Source organism: Oryctolagus cuniculus, chromosome 9 (assembly GCF_964237555.1).
Source record: "Oryctolagus cuniculus chromosome 9, mOryCun1.1, whole genome shotgun sequence".
Lineage (NCBI taxonomy): Eukaryota > Metazoa > Chordata > Mammalia > Lagomorpha > Leporidae > Oryctolagus > Oryctolagus cuniculus.
The window spans coordinates 128511569-128531166 of NC_091440.1; the positions used below are offsets into that span (position 1 = coordinate 128511569).

Sequence of the window (19598 nt, forward strand, 5' to 3'; positions counted from 1 at the left end):
GTGACTCTCTGCACTTGCCTTTCAAATAAAATGAAAAGAAAAAGTATGCTGTGTGGTATTGGGAGTCCAAAGTGGAAGGAGCCCAGTGCTTGACCTTCGGTGGTTCCCATACTGGGAGAGGCCATGCAGTGCATAATCATTTCTGCAGCACATTGTTTTGTGTAAAGAGGAAGGCACACGTTGTGCTGGGCCCAGCCCTGGGGAAGACTTGAGCACGTGACTTCGGCCTTCAAGGTCACCCCTGCCTGTGTCTGCTGGTCTAGGCGTCTAAGCTGGAGCAGCATCCTGCTGACATGGTCAGGAAATCCACACCAGGCTGGAAAAACAATCTCGCTCCCAAGTCCTATTCAGAGCCCTGCGCCAATTAATTCCATAGGATCTCTGTGTTCTCTTTCCAAACATCCCTGTATCCTCCATTCCAGTTTGCATTTGATGTTTCTTAAAGATTTATTTTGCGTATTTAGAAGGCAGCTAAGCTTGCCAGTATGCCACTAATACCAACAGTTTTTTGTGTATTTCGAAGTCAAGAGAGAGAGACAGTGTTCTCCCATCTGCTGGTTCGCTCCCCAAATGCCTGCAAGAGCTGAGGCTGGGCCAGGCCAAAGTCGGGGGCTGAGATTTGAATGTGGTCTCCCAGATGGGTACAGGGACCCATGAACTTGAGCCATGTCAGGTGCATGAGCAGGAAGCTGGAATCAGGAGTGAAGCTGAGACTGGAACCTGGCATGTCGAGCAGGGATGCCGGCGGTCTAAGCAGCGGCTTAACCCACTGTGCCGTGATGCTTGCCCTGAATTCTGCGGAATTGGGATGCTTCTTGAAACTGATGTTGTTTTAAAAAGTTTGATACATGGGAATGTAGATTGGCCTCCATTTTGAAATATAATCACACAGGAGGCAGCCTTGTGGCTCAGTGGGTTTAGCTGCTGCCTATAACGCCAGTCAGTATCCCTTAGGGGCACCAGTTCAGTCCCAAGTCCTGGCTGCTCTGCTTCAGATCATGCACCCTGCTGATGCAGCAGGGAAGGCAGTGGAAGATGGCAAGAGTGCTTGGGCTCCTGCCACCCACACGGGCACCCGGATGGAGTTCCAGGCTCCTGACTTCCGCCTCTCCCAACGTTGGCTTTTGCACCCATTTGGGGAGTGAACCAGTGGATGGAAGATTCTCTGTCTCCCTGTAACTCTGCCTTTCAAGTAAATAAATAAATATTTAAAACATGTGTGTTTGCACAGTGTTTACTGCCTGTGATTAATATAGTTGTTAAATTTGCTTCTGGGTTATGTTACTGAGTAGACTAACGGCTCCCCTACCACCTCTCTCCCCTAGACCCCAAATAGTGACGTCATTTTCCTGAGCTGTCAGTTGCTCAGCACTCTGTTAGCCCCTTGGGGTCCCCAGTACCTTCCAGGCATGATCTTGTTCATGACCATCACAGGCAGGGCTGGGGCCCCACTGTGCAGATTGGGTACCAGGAGCCCAGTCAGGTTAGCAGGTGGGGGAGCCAGTAGGTCAGCCGTGCTCTTTGCTCCTGCGCTTTGCTGGCCAACATAGATCTCACCTTGCCTGCTTTGAACACCTCTGAGTGTAAGGGTGTTAAGTGTTGGTCTTTAGTAATGGAAAAAAATGTCTTCCAGTGATAGTCTAAACAACAGGTCCACTTCTGCAGCTCATGACGCTGCCTTCAAAATGGCATTTTTCAAGGGAGAAACAGAAACACACTCAGAGAAGGTCCTGGAGATGGGAACCAGAAAGAGTGGCCTACATCCTGCTGAGAATACTCGCTTGGCCTCAGCCCTGCACGTCTGGCAGCCAGGCCGACTCTCTGGTGCCAGTCCTGAGCAGGGTGATAGTTACGGGCTGAACTCTGAAGTTGTGTGAATGGTATTCATTTGCAATATGCCTGCTAATTTTAGGTGTTCTACAGCTGAAGCTGCGTGCTTCCTTTTCTCCATTAAAAAAAAAAACCTCAGTGGGTGGACGTGCAATTGTGTGTGTGTGTGTGTGTGTGTGTGTGAGAATGTCAGGCCTGCTGGTGTGTGGGGCAGAGCACTTTAATTTTTCTGCGAGGTTTTTGTGTCACATCTATGCGTAGTGGCACTTGGGTGAGACTCCACAGAGCGGAGATGCAGGACGGGGACTGACGAGGGTGCTGATGAGAGCCCCTCTGTGGTGCCTTTACAGCCGGGCAGAACTCGGTCACTGCCTCTGAAAGCCATGAAAGAGGGGAAGTGGAGAGAAGGAGGAAGCAGGGAGGACCTGCCAGTGCCCCGGTCCTTGTTCCTGCCCAGCGCGGGGCCCAGCGTGGGCGTGCCCAGGGCCAGCTCAGGAGCTGCCTGCCTGGCTGGATGCCTGGATGCTGTTGTTAACCTCGGAGGTTTGCTGTAGCCACATAACAGGCACTGGGGAGGTACAGAATTGGAATTGAACGTTGGAAGGTACTCGCCCACCGCCACGTCAGTTGGCTGCTGTTACTCTGTGACATCATGAAAGCCCCTAATATGGTGGACCCAAGAGAGAGAGAGAGAGAGATTGAGATTGAGCAATTGAAATCCTGCCTGCTGGTTCACTCCTCACATTCCCACCCTGGCTGGTGCCGCTAGGCCTGGACTGGAGTCAGATGCCCAGTCCAGGTGTGCCATATGGGTGATGGGAACCCAGCTGCCTGCGCCTCCCAGGGTCTGCGCCAGCAGGATGCTGGAGTCGGGAGTCAGGAGCCAGAGCTGGGCGTCTGAGCCAGGCCCTCCCATGTGGGATGCAGGTGTCTTGGGGACCAGGCCCAGCGCCAGCCCCTGGTTGTATCTTGGTGGTTGCCTGTCTGTGTAGACTTCAGGAACCCGCTGAGGGCTGCGTGGCTCTCCGGTGTGTGCAATTCTCTTACTGCAGTGTTGAGTCTGTCGGCTGCCCACCACGGGAGTTTCTTGGGTCCCACAGCAGCTTGCACTTTGTCTTCTGGACACTTCTCACTCCGTACTGTGAGTCCCAAGGCCATTTCCTTCCGGTCAGTTCCTGCAGATACTCCAGTGCCTCCTGCACAGATCGGGTTTTGAATGGGCTGTTGAAAAGCTGAATTGTTTACGTCTGCTTGTTCTCTCTCATCAAAAAAATATCCCTGCTCAGGAAGAGATTAAGAAAATAACTCATTGATTAGTTTTTTTGCTTTTGAGTTTTTTCCTTACTGGTGTGTTGATTGACACATCCTCTTATTGTAGACTGGAAATTTCCGGCACCGAAAGCCTTTTCATTTTTAAAAAGCATTGATTGGGTTCGTCTGCTGTGGCGGAGCTCTGACCTTTCCCAGCGCCTGGTTTCAAGTTGTGAGCCCTGTTCCTGGACTCTGTCCTTGTTCTATTTCTCTGCTTTCCCCTAACTCCGTAGAGTGTGCAGGGCATTCAGCAGTACATGGATGGACAGCACTGGTATCTTGGGATTGCGTTTTTCATACATGTTCGGAAGTAGCCTTGTGTTCTGTTCTGTTCCCGAGCCCGCCCCAGCACACGCTCTCATCTCCGTGAGAGCAGGGGTTTTTGTTGCGTTGTTTCCCAAGTGCTGGCTTCCTCCCGAGTCCCAGCTTGTCCCTACCGTCTGCTTCTTCACTCCTGGGGTTACCATCTCAGCCAGGTGTTGGGGGCAGGCGCCAGGCCCAGGCCCTTTGTGCTTGGGGCGCCAGCAGTGAAGCCCCTGAGTCACTGTGGGCTGCCGTTTGGACAGGAAGCAGAGGAGGAGGAGGAGGAGCCGGAGCTGGCAAGGAGCTGATGGAAGGATAAGGTGATGATAGTAGCAGGAGCTGGCTGGGGCCCTCGGTTCATACAGTTCTCGGCTGTGTACAGGGCTGAGTATTCCTTATCCCACAAGTGTTGTAGATTTCAGAGTTTTTTGGATTTTGGAATATTTGAGTATAAGGTATGGGGATGAGACCTGAGACTAAACACGGATTTATCATACACCTCGTGTGCATATAGCATGAAGATGATTTTGGAGGACATACAGATTTTAGTTTTATTTATTTATTAGAAAGAGAGAGAGATTGGTATTCTGTCTGCTGTTTCACTCCCCAAATGCCTATAACAACTGGGGCTGCCCCAGGCTGAGCCAGACCCCTGGAACCCCACCCTGCTCTCCCACAACGGCGGCGGCGGGGGCGGGCGGCAGGAGCCTCCTTGCTAGACCACCACCCACTGCCTCCTGGTGCGTTAGGCGGAAGCTGGATTGGAAGCAAGCTGTTGCGGGGCTGGACCCAGGCACGCCAGCACGAAATGTGGTTCCCAGTGGGGCCACCATGTCCACCCCCTAAGCTGTCTTTTTAATAATTTTGGGGTGCAACGCCATTTCATGATTGTGGAATTTTCTGCCTCTGGTACCCTGTCAGCGCTGAGAAAGCTCCAGCTTTCAGGGTGTTGCAGCATTGCTGGTGAGGGGTGCTCAGCCTGTGTGAAGAGAAGCATCCTTTCTTGTTGTTGTAGTGATGCATCGAACCTTCATGCGAGCATCCTGGGAGCAGGGCTGTTTCTCAGCCACCTGGAAGTGTTCCTGGCTTATCTGAAGTGTCTGTTAGATCCTTAGTGAGTGAGTGGAATCCTGTGCAGTGCTAGTTTGTGTTCCTTTCTTCTAAGCTTATTGGAGAGACAGGGAGACAGAACTAGAGATCTCCTATGCACTGGTTCACGCCCCAGGGGGAAGCCAGGGGCCAGGAACCCAATTAATCTCTCATATGGGTGGCAGGAACCCAGTTGCTTGAGTTTCCAGGATCTGCATTAGCGGGGAGCTGGAGTCAGGAGGCAGACCAGGAATTGAATGCTGGCGTTCCAGTATGGGAAGCAGGCTCTTAACTCTTAGGCCAGAGCCTGCCCCTGAATGCCACATTTTGGAAGTATATATTTTCTGCCAGCCCAATATGTGAAAATCTAGTTTACACACACATTTTATCACTTCTTTAATTTTTCTCTTATTTTCACACTTTTCTAAAATAGGATTCCTTTACAGAAATTTTCCGTGGTGCATTTGAGAGATGTTTGTACTGGTAATTGCATACAGTAGTTCACAAGGACAGGGCATCCTCTCGCTGCACCCATTCAGGGTAGTCGTGCCCTTGTTAATTGTTTCTTTGAGACACAGTTGAATCTTTGAAGTTTGTTGATTGGGTTGGGAGTGGAAATCAATCCGAAGTGAAAATCCTTTGGCAAAGGGAAGGAATTGGCTCTCTGGTGCCTTTAAACCTGACTCACGCATCCAGGTGAACCTTCCCCTGTTTTCTAACTCCCTCACATGCTCCATCCCTATCTTGCCCTGTTCATCGATGGGGCATTTTTGAAGCTGTGGCCACTTACAGAATGGGTGGAGACCTTAACCGTGATGTGTTCTGTTAGCTGACACTGTGTTTATCTAATTTGTGGAGAAGTTGGTTACCTTGTAACCGAAAAAAACAAAACCTGGAATCTTGATAGTTTCTTTGCCTCTTCCAGATGGGTACCTTCCAGGTATTCCAGGTATGTGAAAATGCTTTTAAATTCATAGGCTGAATTCTTTTCTCTGCTCCTTAGAAATGGTGTGGACTTTTCAGAGATGTAAGCCTTAATCGTGCTGTCTTCTGCAAGAGAGGCCATTTCCTTCATGAAAACTGGGATTTTTGTGCATCTGGGCCCACCATGCTTCCTTCTTGGGTGTAATGAACTTGATTACTTCTCAGTGCTTTATGCTAGGAGGCTAGGAAACTGCTGTAAGCATCTGTGGAGTCTGATGTTGAGATGATGATGAACTTGATAACAAGGTCCCAGTTTGGTGTTCTGACCCTGGTTTGTTGCTCTGCTGTTCAGTGTTCAGGAACCTTTATTCTGCCAGGAGCCAGTTGGATATTTATAGCATCATTCATGGGCCGTTCAGAATGAACAACTTAAACATGAGCCTGCCATAGGTGTATTGAATTTCAAGTTCCACCTGCGGTCACCTTGGCAGGCTTGATAGGACCCTCGGGGCTGGGTGCTCTCACCCCTATGAGTGAACGAGATTTATTATAAACGGCACAAATTTATTACGGATGACATGATGTTTTGAAGTATGTATACATTGTGGAATGATTCATTACAGCTAATTCACACATGCATTCCCCCGTTTTCTGTGTTGAGAATACTGAACATCTACTCATTCAGCGATTTGCAAAATACAGTACATGGTTATTAGCTGTGGTCCCCGTGTTGTTCACTAGGTCTCCCCAGCTTCATTTCTCCTGGCCTTGGACATCTCCTCCCTAACCCCTGCTGTTTGCCCTTCGACTCTCTGAGGTCAGCGGTCTTAGGTGCTCAGGGAGAAAGGTCATGTGCTGTTTGTCTTTCTGTGTCTGCTTCATTTCACTTCACATGGTGCCCTCCAGGTTCCCCATGGTGTGACAAATGGCAGGGTTTCCTTTTCTAAGGGTGAATACTTATTACATGCCGATGGGCAGGAAGGTTGATTCCATGTCTTAGCAGATGGAATAATGCTGCATCCAACGTGGGGCAAGACAGGGGCACTTCAGAAAACTTCATGCAAAGTGTGTGTTATCTGCAACCTGCCTCTTCATGGATTTCAGTCTTTTTGCCAACATAAACTTATCTTTTAATTCCATTTTTTTCATAGGCCTTTTTTTTCCCTTTATGTATTCACCATACTGGTGTCAGTTCCTTTGGGTATGTGTAGCGAGTAGTGGAATTGCTGTGTTAAATACAGGAGTCTGATTTTTCATTTTTTGTGGCATTTCTTTATTGTTTTCCGTGAGGATTTTCCCACCACTACTGTGTGAGAATCTCCTTTTCTCCGCCTCCTTGCCTGCACTTGTCTTGGGGATAACAGCTGCTGTGTTTTAATTTGCATTTCTGGCCGGCGCCGCGGCTCACTAGGCTAATCCTCCGCCTAGCGGCGCCGGCACACCGGGTTCTAGTCCCGGTCGGGGCGCCGGATTCTGTCCCGGTTGCCCCTCTTCCAGGCCAGCCCTCTGCTGTGGCCCGGGAGTGCAGTGGAGGATGGCCCAGGTGCTTGGGCCCTGCACCCCATGGGAGACCAGGAAAAGCACCTGGCTCCTGGCTCCTGCCATCGGATCAGCGCGGTGCGCCGGCCGCAGCGTGCCAGCCGCGGCGGCCATTGGAGGGTGAACCAACGGCAAAGGAAGACCTTTCTCTCTGTCTCTCTCTCTCACTGTCCACTCTGTCTGTCAAAAAAATAAAAAAAATAAAAAAAAATAAATAAAAAAAAAAATAATTTGCATTTCTCTGATGATTGGGGAATGTGACCATTTTTTTCATACATCTGTTGGTTGTTTTCTTGTGGGGTTGATCTTAGGTCTTTTGCCCATTTTTAAATCACAGCATTTTTCTTGCTGTTGTTGCTTGAATTCCTTTAAATGTTTTCCATTCTCTGCTCTTTCACACACCTGACTAGATACATACATACCATAGTAGGAACAGCGTTCTGTACGTTAAAGTCACAACCTGCATATGTTTTCTCTCTTGTCTTCTGTGTGGTTTGTGGGTCACACCAGCCACAGCCTTTGGTTTCCAGTGGCCCTTCCTGTTAGATCTGTGTGAGATCACAGGAATCCATGTGGATAAGTGAAATCGGACAGGACCCCCTAAAATCTACACAAGAATGTGGCTCCTTAGAGTTCCCCAGAAGTGCCATCTGGGGTGCCACTTATGCTACCGGAATTTGGGGTGCCATACGATTTCACCATGTGCTTACTAATAAATCCCCAATATTAATAAGCCCAAGAGGATTTTTGCCTAATATTTAGAGAAGAATTCTAAATACCGGCACAGATAAACAAGGCAGCATGGTACATTATAAGCCTTTATTTAGTGAGAAAGGTGCATAGGAAAGTGAGGGCTTTAGTAAGAGAGAGAAGTAAATCTGGGTTCATACCGAGCACCAGGAACCAGCCATGTGGAGGAGCATCTAGGCCAGGAAGCCTAGGGTGGGTGGCCTGAAGGCCACGTGCCCTGGAGGCGCAGGACTACAGCCAGCCCCCTCCTGGCAAGAGGCCAGGGAAGAAGAGAGGGGCGTAAGAGAAGCCTGGACACACTGTGTCCCTGGCAGTTAACCCACTTCCAAAGGGGAATGGTTAATTAACCTGATTGGGTGGTGGGCACCCAGGTGTGGCCAGGTAGGGGCATGAGGTCACACAGGGGCGTGGTGAAGGTATCAGGTAGTGCGTGAGGTCACACGGGGCGTGGCTAAGGCGTGGTCTTCCACCTCACAAACCTAGTCAGTTTTAACCTGTGTGCCTGCCTACTTCATAAGGACTGGTGAGCTTGCTCAGATGGAAAGTGGTTGGTGACCAGAGGCTTTCCCGTAACTGTTGAGGCTGGTGATGGGGTTCCCGGATGTTTACGATGCCCATGGTATGGTATTTGGTTAGGGTGGGGTTTGGGCGTGTTTGCCCTTGGCTGTGTCCTGTAGCATGTTCACCAGCACCTAGGCCCTGTGACTGCACACACTCATGGCTCTGGGGACAGTTGCCCCATGGGGACAACCACTGATTCATTATGAATGTATTGAAGCTTGAATTTACAACAAAATGTGCTGTTTTTGTCCTTTCATTTACTATCATCGCTGGGCTCCTTGGTCATTTGGGGCACCTTTGGTTCTTTATTTTGAACATGCCCAGGTTTGAATTTGTTTCCTGCTTGTTTTTTGTTGTCTGTGTTGTGGGTTTCAAGGGTAGTCAAGCCCTATATAGTGTTGTTTTACTGTGGGAAAATTCCAGATACCAAGTGCATCATAGCCTTAAGGTGGCCGTCCCCATGTCGGCATTGCACAACACAGTACACACGTGCTTGTGGTGCTGCTGGCGTGGACATGCGTGCTGTGTGGCTGATCATGTAACAATGTCACGTATAGTAGTGTGCAGTGTATAATACTCAGTAATAGACGACTGTGATCGGTTTACTCCTATGCACAATACTTTTTATGGTTGGTTTACAGTGTATTCTGTTTGTAAAAGAGCAGCACAGCTTGTCATGTGGGCAGCTGTCTCGTGCATCACTCTCTGCTGTGACTCTTGATTGCACCATGTTGCCTGGTGCTTGATTTAATCTTGTCTTTTTTGCGGTGGTCCTGGGAGCTGTAGCCCGAACCACGTGCACACCGTATAGCCCAGGTAGAAAGCCCAGTGTGGTTTCCGCAGCCATGCAGTTACCTAACATTGCACTGAGGACAGGTGACGGCGGTGGAGAAGGTTTCTGTGGCCCACAGAGAAGTGTACACCATTGCTGTAGCTTCACGTTGTAGAAGCTTTCCCACTGTCTGACGGACCTGTTAAATCAAAACATTTTTTAAAAAAGTGTTTTGGGGGCCAATACATGTCCCAGTTGCTCCACTTCTCATCCAGCTCCCTGCTAATGTGCCTGGGAAAGCAGCAGAGGATGGCCCAAGTACCTGGGCCCCTGCCAACCACATTGGAGTCGAGGATAGAGTGCCTGGTTCCTGACTTGAGCCTGGCCTGGCGCTGGTGGTTGGAGCCATCTGGGGAGTGAACCAGTAGATGGAAGATCCTTCCTCTAACTCCGACTTTCAAAATAAAATGTTTTTTTTAAAAAAGGCCTTCAATTTAAATAAAAGATTTTACTTATATTATCTGAAAGTGACAGAGAGACAGAGATCTCATGTCTGCTGGTGTCCTGCATGCCCTGTTGGGAGAGAAGGCACTTGCCCCTTTTGTCCTTGGTGCCCTGAAGCCCCTGTGTGTGGTCAGGGGTGGGAGGGCTGGGGTGCTGGAGAATGGGTGAGCAGGGCTGGGCAGCCAGAGGGGGCGCTGTGGCCTTGCTTCGGCTCCTCAGTCTCTTCTGCCCTGCTCCCAAGGGCTCTGCTTTACCGTGTTGCTGTCACAGGGACCTGAAGCGGAGGTGAGCAGAAGAGAGGGGGCTGGAGCTAGGGGATGCTTTGAGGGGGTCCTAAGGAGGCCCCAGAAGAAATGGAGGCTGTGAGGAGAATCCATGAAGGCCGCGTTGGGAGGTGTTGCTGTGGAGTGGACGCTGCGTGTCTCGGGCCTTCTCCCTTGCGGATGGATGTGCTGTCATGCTCACTTTAAGTTTCTGTTTATTACAGGAGCAGAAAGACTGAGAGTGACAAAGAGACAAAGAGTGACAAAGAGAGCTCCCATCCGCCCATCCACTTCCCAACTCCCCACAGCCGCTGGAGCTGGACTGGGGTGGAGCAGGAGCCTGGGAACCCAGTTGGGGTCTCCCAGTGTGGGTAGTAGGAACCCCGGGAGCTGGGACCCCAGCCACTGGAGCTGTCAGCTGCTGCCTCCAGGTTCTGTGTTAGCAAGAAGCCGGAGTCGGGCCAGAGCAGGGTATTGACCCCAGGTTCTTGGAAGTGGGAGGGGCGTCTTAACTGGAGGGGTGGCTGACTTGCCCAAAGCTCTCAGTGCTAAGAAGTCGTAGACCTGGGATGCATCCTGGCTGCCTAGTCCAAAGCCTGCAGCCTTAACCATGGCGTTATTTGGTCATCATTCTGTTTCAGGGCGGGCAGTTGACTTAGCAGTTAAGATGGCCACTTGCCATATTGGAGTGCCTGGGTTCAATTTCTGACTTCATTCCTTATTTCTTTTTAAAGACTTATTTATTTGAGAGGCAGAGTTACAGAGAGAGGGGCGGACAGAGACACAGCTCTTTCATCTATTGGTTCACTTGCCAAATGGCTGTGGTGGCTGGAGCTGGGCAAATCCAAAGCCAGGATCCAGGAGCTCGGGCTGTCTTCCATTGTTTTCCCAGGCCATTAGCAGTGAGCTGGATTGGAAGTGGAGCAGCTGGGACTCAAACTGGTGCCCATATAGGATGCCTGCTCAGGCGGAGGCTTAACCTACTATGCCACAGCACCAGGCCCCTTTGCTGCTGATGGGTGGTGCTAACGTGTGCTCTGGGAGGCAGCGGGCTCAGGTACTGGGGTCCCTGCTACCTGCCTGCCTGAGAGACCTGGATTGAGTTTCTGGCTCTTGGCTTTGCTGTGGTCCAGTCCAGCCCTGGCTGTTGTAGGCATCTGGGGAGTGAACAGGAGGATGGGACATCTCTGCCTTTGTCTCTCTGCACCTTTCAAACAAAAATAAATACAAAATTTAAAAATAAATTGTATTTCTAGTTCATGGAACTTAGAGGTACAAAGTTGTTTATCCTCCGTAAGAAGGAATGAACGTGTCAAGGACCACAAGGGGTAGACGTGCTGCCCCCTCCTCTGTTAGAGCTGCTGTCTCTCCTGCAGGACAGCGCTCTGATTCCTCTCCTTGTAGCCTTGTGGCCTTCTGGTTTGCATTGGGGACCTGTTAGTTAAGGTGTATGTGTAAGTAGAGTCTAGGTTTTTTTTTAAGGCAGGTATTTTTAAAAATTCATGTATTTGAGAAGCAGAGAGTGACGGACATTTTTAAGGCTGGGGAGTAGGTTGCACTCAGTACCCATGTAGCTTAGGGCAGGGTCAGTGAGCCAGGCTTCTAGCCCTATCAGGCTATTGCCATCTCACAGATAAAATCTCCAGTTCTTTGCTTCAGTAGTAGCCTCGTGTGGGGCCAGCATTGTGATGCAACCTGTTAAGCCACTGCCTGCAACCAGCACCCCATGTGGGCGCTGGCTGGGGTCCCGATCCAGCTCCCTGCCCCCAGGAAAGCAGTGGAAGATGGCCCCAGTGCTTGGGCCCTGTACCCACATGGGAGACTCAGATGGCTCCTGGCTTTGATCAGGACCAGCTTCAGCCATTGGGGCCATCTGGGGAGTGAATCAGCAGATGGAAGATATCTGTGTGTTGAACTCTGCCTTTCAAATAAGGGAGTGAATTTGTAAAGAGATGGTAATAAAAGTTACTTCAGATGGTTACAGCTTGTGAGCCCTAGTCCTGGAGCCCTCTGAGGGTACATTTTGGGATACAGTGAGCTCCTGGTTAAAAAGCAACCCCCCTGCCCCCCCACCCCCGGACTGGCAGCCCTGGGGCGGGGTCTCGGAGGCCCAGCTGTGTCCAGGTTTCAGAGCTGGGTGCTTGTTCTGTGCATTGCCGCATTCCTCAAGGCTGGGGCCCTTCCTGGTGACAAGAAGAGGCTTTGTGAGGGACCACAAAGGCCAGCAGGGCCTTGTGCTGCAGTCATCAAAAAGTCGGAGCGAGGAGAACGGCGTGGCCTTCAACTTCAGCCTTTTGCATTTGATGACGACAACAATTTCAAAGAAGGGAAAATATTTGAAAGGGCCTAAAAACAAACTTAAGTAAGAAATTGTAAGTTTTTAAAAAGACGGGCTTTTAGAAAACACTTCATTGAGATAAAAGATCCCACGCTATGTGTTTGCCCATGTAAAGAGGACACACTGAATCTGGATGAAGCAGTGATTTTTTAAAAAGAGTTTTTTTTAAAGATTTATGTGATTTTTTGAAAGTCTGAGTTACACAGAGAGAGGAGAAGCAGAGAGAGAGGTCTTCCATCCACTGGTTCACTCCCCAGTTGGCTGTAACGGCTGGAGCTGTGCTGATCTGAAGCCAGGAGCAAGGAGCTTCTTCCAGGTCTCCCATGCAGGTACAGGGGCCCAAGGACTTGGGCCATCTTGTACTGCTTTCCCAGGCCATAGCAGAGAGCTGGATGGGAAGTGGAACAGCCGGGCCTCGAACCAGCTCCCATATGGGATGCCAGCACTACAGGTGGCAGCTTTACCCACAATGCCACAGCGCCAGCCCCAAAGTTTTATTTATTTATTTTAAATAAATGAATAATATTTATTTTATTTTAAAATATTTTAAAAATATTTTATTTATTTGAAAGACAGAGTTACAGAGAGAGGGCCTCCATCCTCTGGTTCAGTCCCCAAATGGCCACAATGGCCAGAACTGAGCCAATCCGAAGCCAGGAGCCAGGAGCTTCTTCTGGGTCTCTTTGGGGCCCTAAGATTTGGGCTGTCTTGCACTGCTGTCCCAGATGCATTAGCAGGGAGCTGTAGCTGGATGGGAAGTAGAACAGCTGGGTCCTGAACTGGCACCCATTTGGGAAGCGGGCCTCACAGGAACTGTCCTAACCTGCTGGGCCACAGCACTGGCCCCTGAAGCAGTGATTTTTAATGCTCTTTTCTCTGTTCAAAAACAGCTGAGTTTAGAGCTGACAAAGACCTCACAGAGGTGGAACTTCTTCAGGTCTCAGCAGAAGCTCTGCCAGCCTTCAAGAGGGCACTGTCTCAAGTGCTTGAAAACAGGAATGCTTTCTACCAGTGTGTGCGACAATTATGCTTGAGCAGGTGACTGACGGTGTAGCCAGAGGTGCTGACCTGTTAGGAGCCTGGACAGTGGAGGCCCCGGAGCGAGGGTTGTTGATGAGGGAGGAAGCACCTGTGCACGCCGCACCTTTTTCGGACTTTTGGGCATGTGCATGGATTCCCCTTGAAGGAACGTGAGGGGAGTGAGCTGTGATGATGGGTCAGAGTCCTCACGGGGACCGGAAGCCTTGCACTTGCCACGGTAGGATTTGCACCTGAGTGTGTAGAAGGTGCAGTGTTTAGTGCAGTTTCAGGAAGCAAATCCTTCCGTCGGAGAGCAGCACTGGTCATGTCACTCTGTAAAGATAAATTTCATGTATGCCTGATGTTGGGGAAAAGCATCCATTCTTTCTTTTTTCATTTTATTTTGTGATTTTTTTTTTCTGCCTTAAAATATTTTTGGAAATTTGACAGCTTAGCCTTCACCGTGATTGAGGAGTGATTAAGTTGCACCTGGCGACCGTGGCTTTTCATTTGGCTCAGGACTGCCAAGGTGGCACACGGTGGGGTGCCTGGGCGGGATCTGCTCCTCTGGGAGGCGGTGGAGGCCCCCATGCTCCCTCTGAGTGTTTGCTGATGGCAAGATCTAAAGAGGAGAGGTGGACAGAACTCACCTTGAGGTCCACAGTGAGCGCCTTGACTTCTGGTTCCTGTGAAGGCGTCTGGGGCAGGGCAGTGTCAGGTGACCACAGGAGGCCAGAGACTGGGGCCAGGCTTGCTCTTCTTGAACACCCTGCGGATGCCGAGGGAACCCAGATCAGCCACCATTAGTCCACTCAGGAGGGTGGAGTCCCACGACCTTTCACCCTTCTTCGAGGTTCCCGTGCAGGAGCCTCTGGGGGACACAGCACACCCACACCACAGCAGCGTCTGTGCTTGCCCTGCTGCGGAGCTGCGCTCACACGTCCCAGTCCCGTCCGGTCCCATCCCGTCCTGGTTGTGGGGGGGGGGGGGGATGAAGGCTGCTTTGGGATGGGAGCTGGGCTGTGCTCGGAGGTGTGAAAAAGTCACACTTTGCAGGGATCTAAGATTTCTTTGCTAAACACAGATGCGAAGGAGCTCCTGTAAGAATCTTCTGGCTGCAATACTTCTGATTTTTCAAGAGAAGACTAAAGGCTGGGAGTTTATACAAAATTTTCCAGTGTTTGCAACTAATTTAAAAACATGTAGTCATTCTGTGCGCTGAATGAAGTGTGCCTGTGGGTGGGTCCAGTGTGCTTTCTCTGCACAGATTACGCAGAAAGTAATCTCTGCTGTCAGCTGTTGGAAAGTTCACGGCTGAGGCACTGCTCTGGCCTCCGAGTCTCTGTCCCTCCCACTCCTAGTTCCTGACACCCAGTCCCCAGAGCAGCAGTGGTCAGAGGTGGGGCCATCGGCGTGCTGCTCCCGGGAGCTTGTTCCCCTCCCACAAGGAGAGCACGGCCACTCAGAGCCGTCGTTGAAGAAGGAGCTGTCAGCGGATACCACATCTGCGGGCACCTTGACCTTGGACTGCAACTTCAGCAGATGTCAAATGCAATGAAGTTCTGCTTGTAAAGTATCCGGTTGAAGGCCTTTTGTAAAAGCAGCTTGAATGGCCAAGATATGCCGTGTCATAAAAGACAGATTCGCAAGGGCTGGCGTTGTGGCACAGTGGCTTAAGCCACAGCCTGTGTTGCAAGATCCTGGATGAGCCCCCGTTGAAGCCCCTGCTCTTGCACATCTGATGCAGCTCCCTGCTATCACACCTGGGCAAGCAGCAGAGGGTGCCCACGCGGGAGATGAGGCTGGGGTTCCTGCCTCCTGACTTCCTGCCTGGCCCAGTCCTGGCTCTTGGAGGCATTTAGGAGGTGAACAAGCAGACAGGAAATACCTGTGTGTCTCTGCATCTCCGTCTCCCTCACCTTCTGCCTTTCAAATAAATAAGATAATCATTAAAAAATGAGAGTATGCATTTGAAATATGGGTGATGATCTGTAGGGCTTACTAGCATTCTGGTCCCACATCGCCATTTGCCATAAGGCAAATCACTCAGCTCGAAGGGCCCACGCCTCTACTTACAGTGCAGATCGGTGCTGATTGGTTCCCTGTGCGAGCCTTGGTGGGCAGTCCAGTGCCTCACACACAGCAGGCACTCAGATATTTCTTGGTGGAACTCAGTGTAGGTGAGGAATAAACCTATTTTTTCCTGTGGTGTTATTAGTGGCAGAAGGTATGTATTTCACAGCTTGTACGTCAAATACTCAAAAACCTTTCCTCCTCACAGAGCGCAGGGACAAGGTGCAAGATGAGCGGTGTTCAGCAAACACTAGAGGTGGCCGCGTCCCCCGCCCACGGTGTGCAGGTGCAGGTGAGACCCAGGCCCTGTGCGCCCTCACCCGCTCTTTGTCCACTTGGGCAGGTGCTGTGCTCGCGTGGTCAGAGCATGGAGCTGCCGAGGGGGGTCGGTCCATGCCTTCGTGGAGGCCGTCGTCTGCAGAGGGCAGTGAGCAGAGCAGGTCCCCGCGCCCTGTGGTGCTGGAGGCGGTATGCCCACAGACATGGGTGTGGTGAAGGCAGCCGTCGCTTCTCTCTGAGAGCTACTTGTGGCAGGTGTTTAGCTCTTCAGTGGTGAAGACACGCGTTAGGACACCTGAAAGAGCTGCATGGATTTTAATATTTTTGAAGCAAAATGAACATTTTTTAAAAAGATATATTTATTTGAAAGGCAGAGTTAGAGAAATCTCCCATCCATTGGTTCACTCTTCAAATGGCAGCAACGGCCAGGGCCGGGCCAGGCCAAAGCCCGGAGCTTCTTCAAGGGTTCTTCTGGGTCCCCGACATGTGTGCTTGGGCCCTAGCACTTGGCTCATCTTCCACTGCTTTTCCAAGTGCATCAGCAGGGAGCTGGACTGGAAGTGGAGCAACTGGGACTCAAACTGGCCCTACACGTGGTGGCTTAATCTACTGCACCATAGTACCAGTCCCTTAAACTTTTATTTTAAAAAACATGTTATGTATTGAGCAAAAGACAGTATAAAGTTATTTTTAAAAAATTGAGAACAAGAGACAGAAATCTCCCACCCGCTGGTTCATTCTCCAAATGCCTGCAGTAGTTGGGACCTAGCAGGCCTGAGCCAGGAGCCAGGTCTCCCACATGGGTGTCAGGGACTCAACTAATTTAGCTATCACCTGCTGTGGGGCATGGATTCACAGGAAGTTGGAATTAGGGCCAGAGCTGGGACTTGAACCCAGGCACTCTGATAGGGGATGCAGGCACGCCAGATGGCATCCTAACGACTAGGCCAAATGCCCATCCCTAACGTTACCTTTAGTTCCGTTTTCCACAAACTTGTACAAGTAGCCTCACATTTGTAGCTATCTATTCATACACGCACACACGTCTACACATTTTCTAGGAATCAGGAGCTCACCAGGCTCCGCACACCCTGTGCTACCTGCCAGCGCGAGACCCGTTCCTGCTCTCCCCGTGCCGTGTCTGTAGCCCGCTTTCCTGAAGACGAGGAACAGCCTGCATTACCCCTCACCCCTGTGCTCGTCGGTCGGGCTCGCTGTGCGAGCAGCCGCCATCGCCGCAGGCCGCACGTGCAGCAGTCCGGCAGCACGGGGGGGCCACGTGGGCCGCTCGGTGGGCGGCTCCTGCCCCCAGCTGGTGCTCGGCTGTTTCTGAGCGCGGGAGATCCGAGAGGGTGGGATTTTCTGCGCTTTGATCTGGGGTCGAGCCTGTGAAGGGCTCCCTGAGGTCTTGCCTGTACTCTGTTAATTTTAAATTGTGTTTTATTCGAGTTCAGTCTTTTCATGTAATTCATTTTGTCTGTTTTGTCTTTACGCACGATAGGGGTGAAGAAATTGCCCAGTAGTTGTGATGGTCCTCCGGCAGTGCTGTTGCATGTCACTACTGCTCGCTCAGCACGTGACGTAGTATGCAGTGTCGTGTATATTTTGGGGGAGTAAAGCCTTGTGTTAGTTGATCAGCGTAAAGTACACAGGTGTTGGACCTGATGGACAGTTCCTGCATGTTTGCCTGGAGTCCTCGTCGCTGAGATGCGCTGAGCCTGTGTGACCACATCCCACTGCATGGTGTGACGTGTGCTTCTCATCCATTGAGAGTTCTCAGATTTGGCAGTGCTGTCCAGCCATCCCCAGTAGCGCGTTAGCTTCTTTGGTGTGTGTGCTATTCCTTAGTAAGGTGGGTTTTTCTGTTGGAAAATGCACACGGAGCAAGTCACTGCCTAGGATCTGCTCATCCCCTAACTGCAGCAGTAACCGAGTCTTTTCCCAGGTTCCTTGGAGACGCTGCTTCACAAACAGTGGGTGTCCCCTTCGGGGTGGGGGGATCCTTCTTGTGCTTAATGGGAAGCTTGGTGAGCAGTCCTTGAATTCACTCCTAGATTCTGACTGATGACTTTCCAGTTCTTTTCTCTATTGCATTTCCTGCTGTGACACCTGCCCTGCAGGAGGAAGTGTTCTGGGATGCCTTCCTAGTCCCCATTATTTCCCAGGGTTTTGGGGAACAGTTGTGCAAGGAGAGGGCTTATACCTGTGCATGTGGCGCGTGGGGACTCAATGCTGTCGTCCCTCGGTGATCTGGAGGTCACAGCTGCAGCCCTCGGGGCGGGGGGGTGGCTGTTCTGCCCCACCAGTGAGCACATTCCCTGTCTGAGAGTGGAGTCTGGAGAGGAGGGAAGGTGCTGGGCAGGTGAGTGGGGGGCGTGTCCGGCTGAGGAGGGGCAGGTACGCTACAAAGCCCTGCACCTGGCAGGAGGGGCAGTTTGGGATCCCAAAGCCCAGGGTACAGCCTCCATGATCCCATGACAGGTGGGGGACTTCTCTTGAGCCTTCTCCTTGCTTTGAGTTGCTTTTTGAACCACAGAACTCTTAGCGGCCACAAGTCTGTTAGCAGTTTATGGGAAAGGAGGAGCCACACTCAAGGTTCTGTTGAGCCTGCTGTCTTGGAAGGCCAATGGTAAAACAATGAACCTTGTGTGCTGTCTGTTGCCAGAATGTGGTACAGGAGTTCTGGGAGGCCTCGTGGGTACCAGGGTTTCTCCCCTGCTGGCTGTGGGAAGTTCTTCCCCATTGCTTCCCCATCCTTTAGCTCAGCTCCAGCTGTGTGCAGGGGCTGGAATCTGCCCACTGGAGCTCGAGACCTGATTCTGGGGTACAGGTTCTCATTTCCACCTGACCTGGTGTAGAAACTATTTCGCTGTCCGCTCCGTGCTGCTCACTCAGGGTCTGATCTTTGACCTCGTAGAACTTCGTTGCTAATTGATGTTTAGCTTTGGGTTCTCATGGAAGACTTAAGTGAATTGAATATTGCACAGTAGTATTTGGATTTCATTTGGAAAGATTGGTAGAATTTAAACTGTTTTTTTGAGAGGCAGAGACAGAGGGAGGGAGTTAGTGGTGAGTGGAGGGACCTCTGCTGCTCCACTCCCTGAATGTACACACAGTGAACCAGCTGGGTAGGGCGGAAGCTGCAAGCCAGGAACTTAACCCAGGTCTCCAGTGTGAGTGGCAGGAAGCCAGTTACTTAGTTACTTGAGCCATCACTGCTACCTACCAGGGTGCACGTGATCAGGAAGCTGAAGTGAGGAGCCAGGAATCCGCTCATGGGCTTCAGGATGGCCTGTGTCTTAAGCAGTATCTTACCTGCTAGGCCAAATGCATGCTCCAAGATTGGTAGTATTTAGAATGAGAATGTTGGATGTATTTAACTACATCCAGTATAATGAAAGGAGAAGTCTTACTAAGGTTAGTCTACTAAAGGTTAGTCTTACTAACCCTCTGTTAGGTCCTTTAAAATGATGAGGTACAATTCCACAGTAACCTCAGAAACAATGTTACTCTCCCTGTGTTCTGTAGAGCAGTAGTCTGGGTTTTGCACGTGCATCTCTTGTTCAGGAAGAGTGAGCCTGTGGTGTTAGCACAGTTCAATCAGCCTGACCCGAGGTAATTGTTTCAGACTGTAAGTGACTTCCAGATACGGCTCATTTTCCCTTTGGTATGCCTTGTCACACTTTGTTTTTTAGCACTTGTTTTTTGGCTCGTCATCTGCCCCATTCTGTAGACTGAACATCCGGGAAGGCAGGAGCACACCTGTGTTTACTACCGACCATGCACCCAGCACTTCGCAGGATGCCACATAGATCAGGTGCAATAAAGATTTATTGTATGAGTAAATATCCTGGGAGATAATTTTGTAGCAGGATTCTGATTAGCATGTAAAAAGTTCTGTAGTGGACGTTCATCTTCTTCCTCTCGGGCAAGAATGGCTCGTAGTGTTTGTTCATAATGAGACCCCTACCGCCCAGGAAGGTGGTGTAACCTTGCTCTCTGGTGTTCAGGTGTCCATGGAGAGAATCCACCAGAGGTAAGG

General features: G+C 50.7%; 1 protein-coding gene across 4 annotated transcripts in view; it reads left to right on the forward strand.

Annotated features, from left to right (window-relative positions):
* FGD4 (FYVE, RhoGEF and PH domain containing 4) overlaps positions 1-19598 on the forward strand; it is a 219018-nt gene that overhangs the window by 9324 nt on the left and 190096 nt on the right. The window contains exon 1 of one of the 4 annotated variants that reach the window (XM_051850920.2): positions 8259-8365. The exons of the other annotated variants lie outside the window; for them this stretch is intronic. Coding sequence (XP_051706880.2) covers positions 8335-8365 — 31 coding nt within the window. The 5' untranslated portion in view covers positions 8259-8334. Of the gene's footprint in view, positions 1-8258; positions 8366-19598 lie in introns of those variants that run through there. 4 annotated transcript variants of the gene reach the window in all.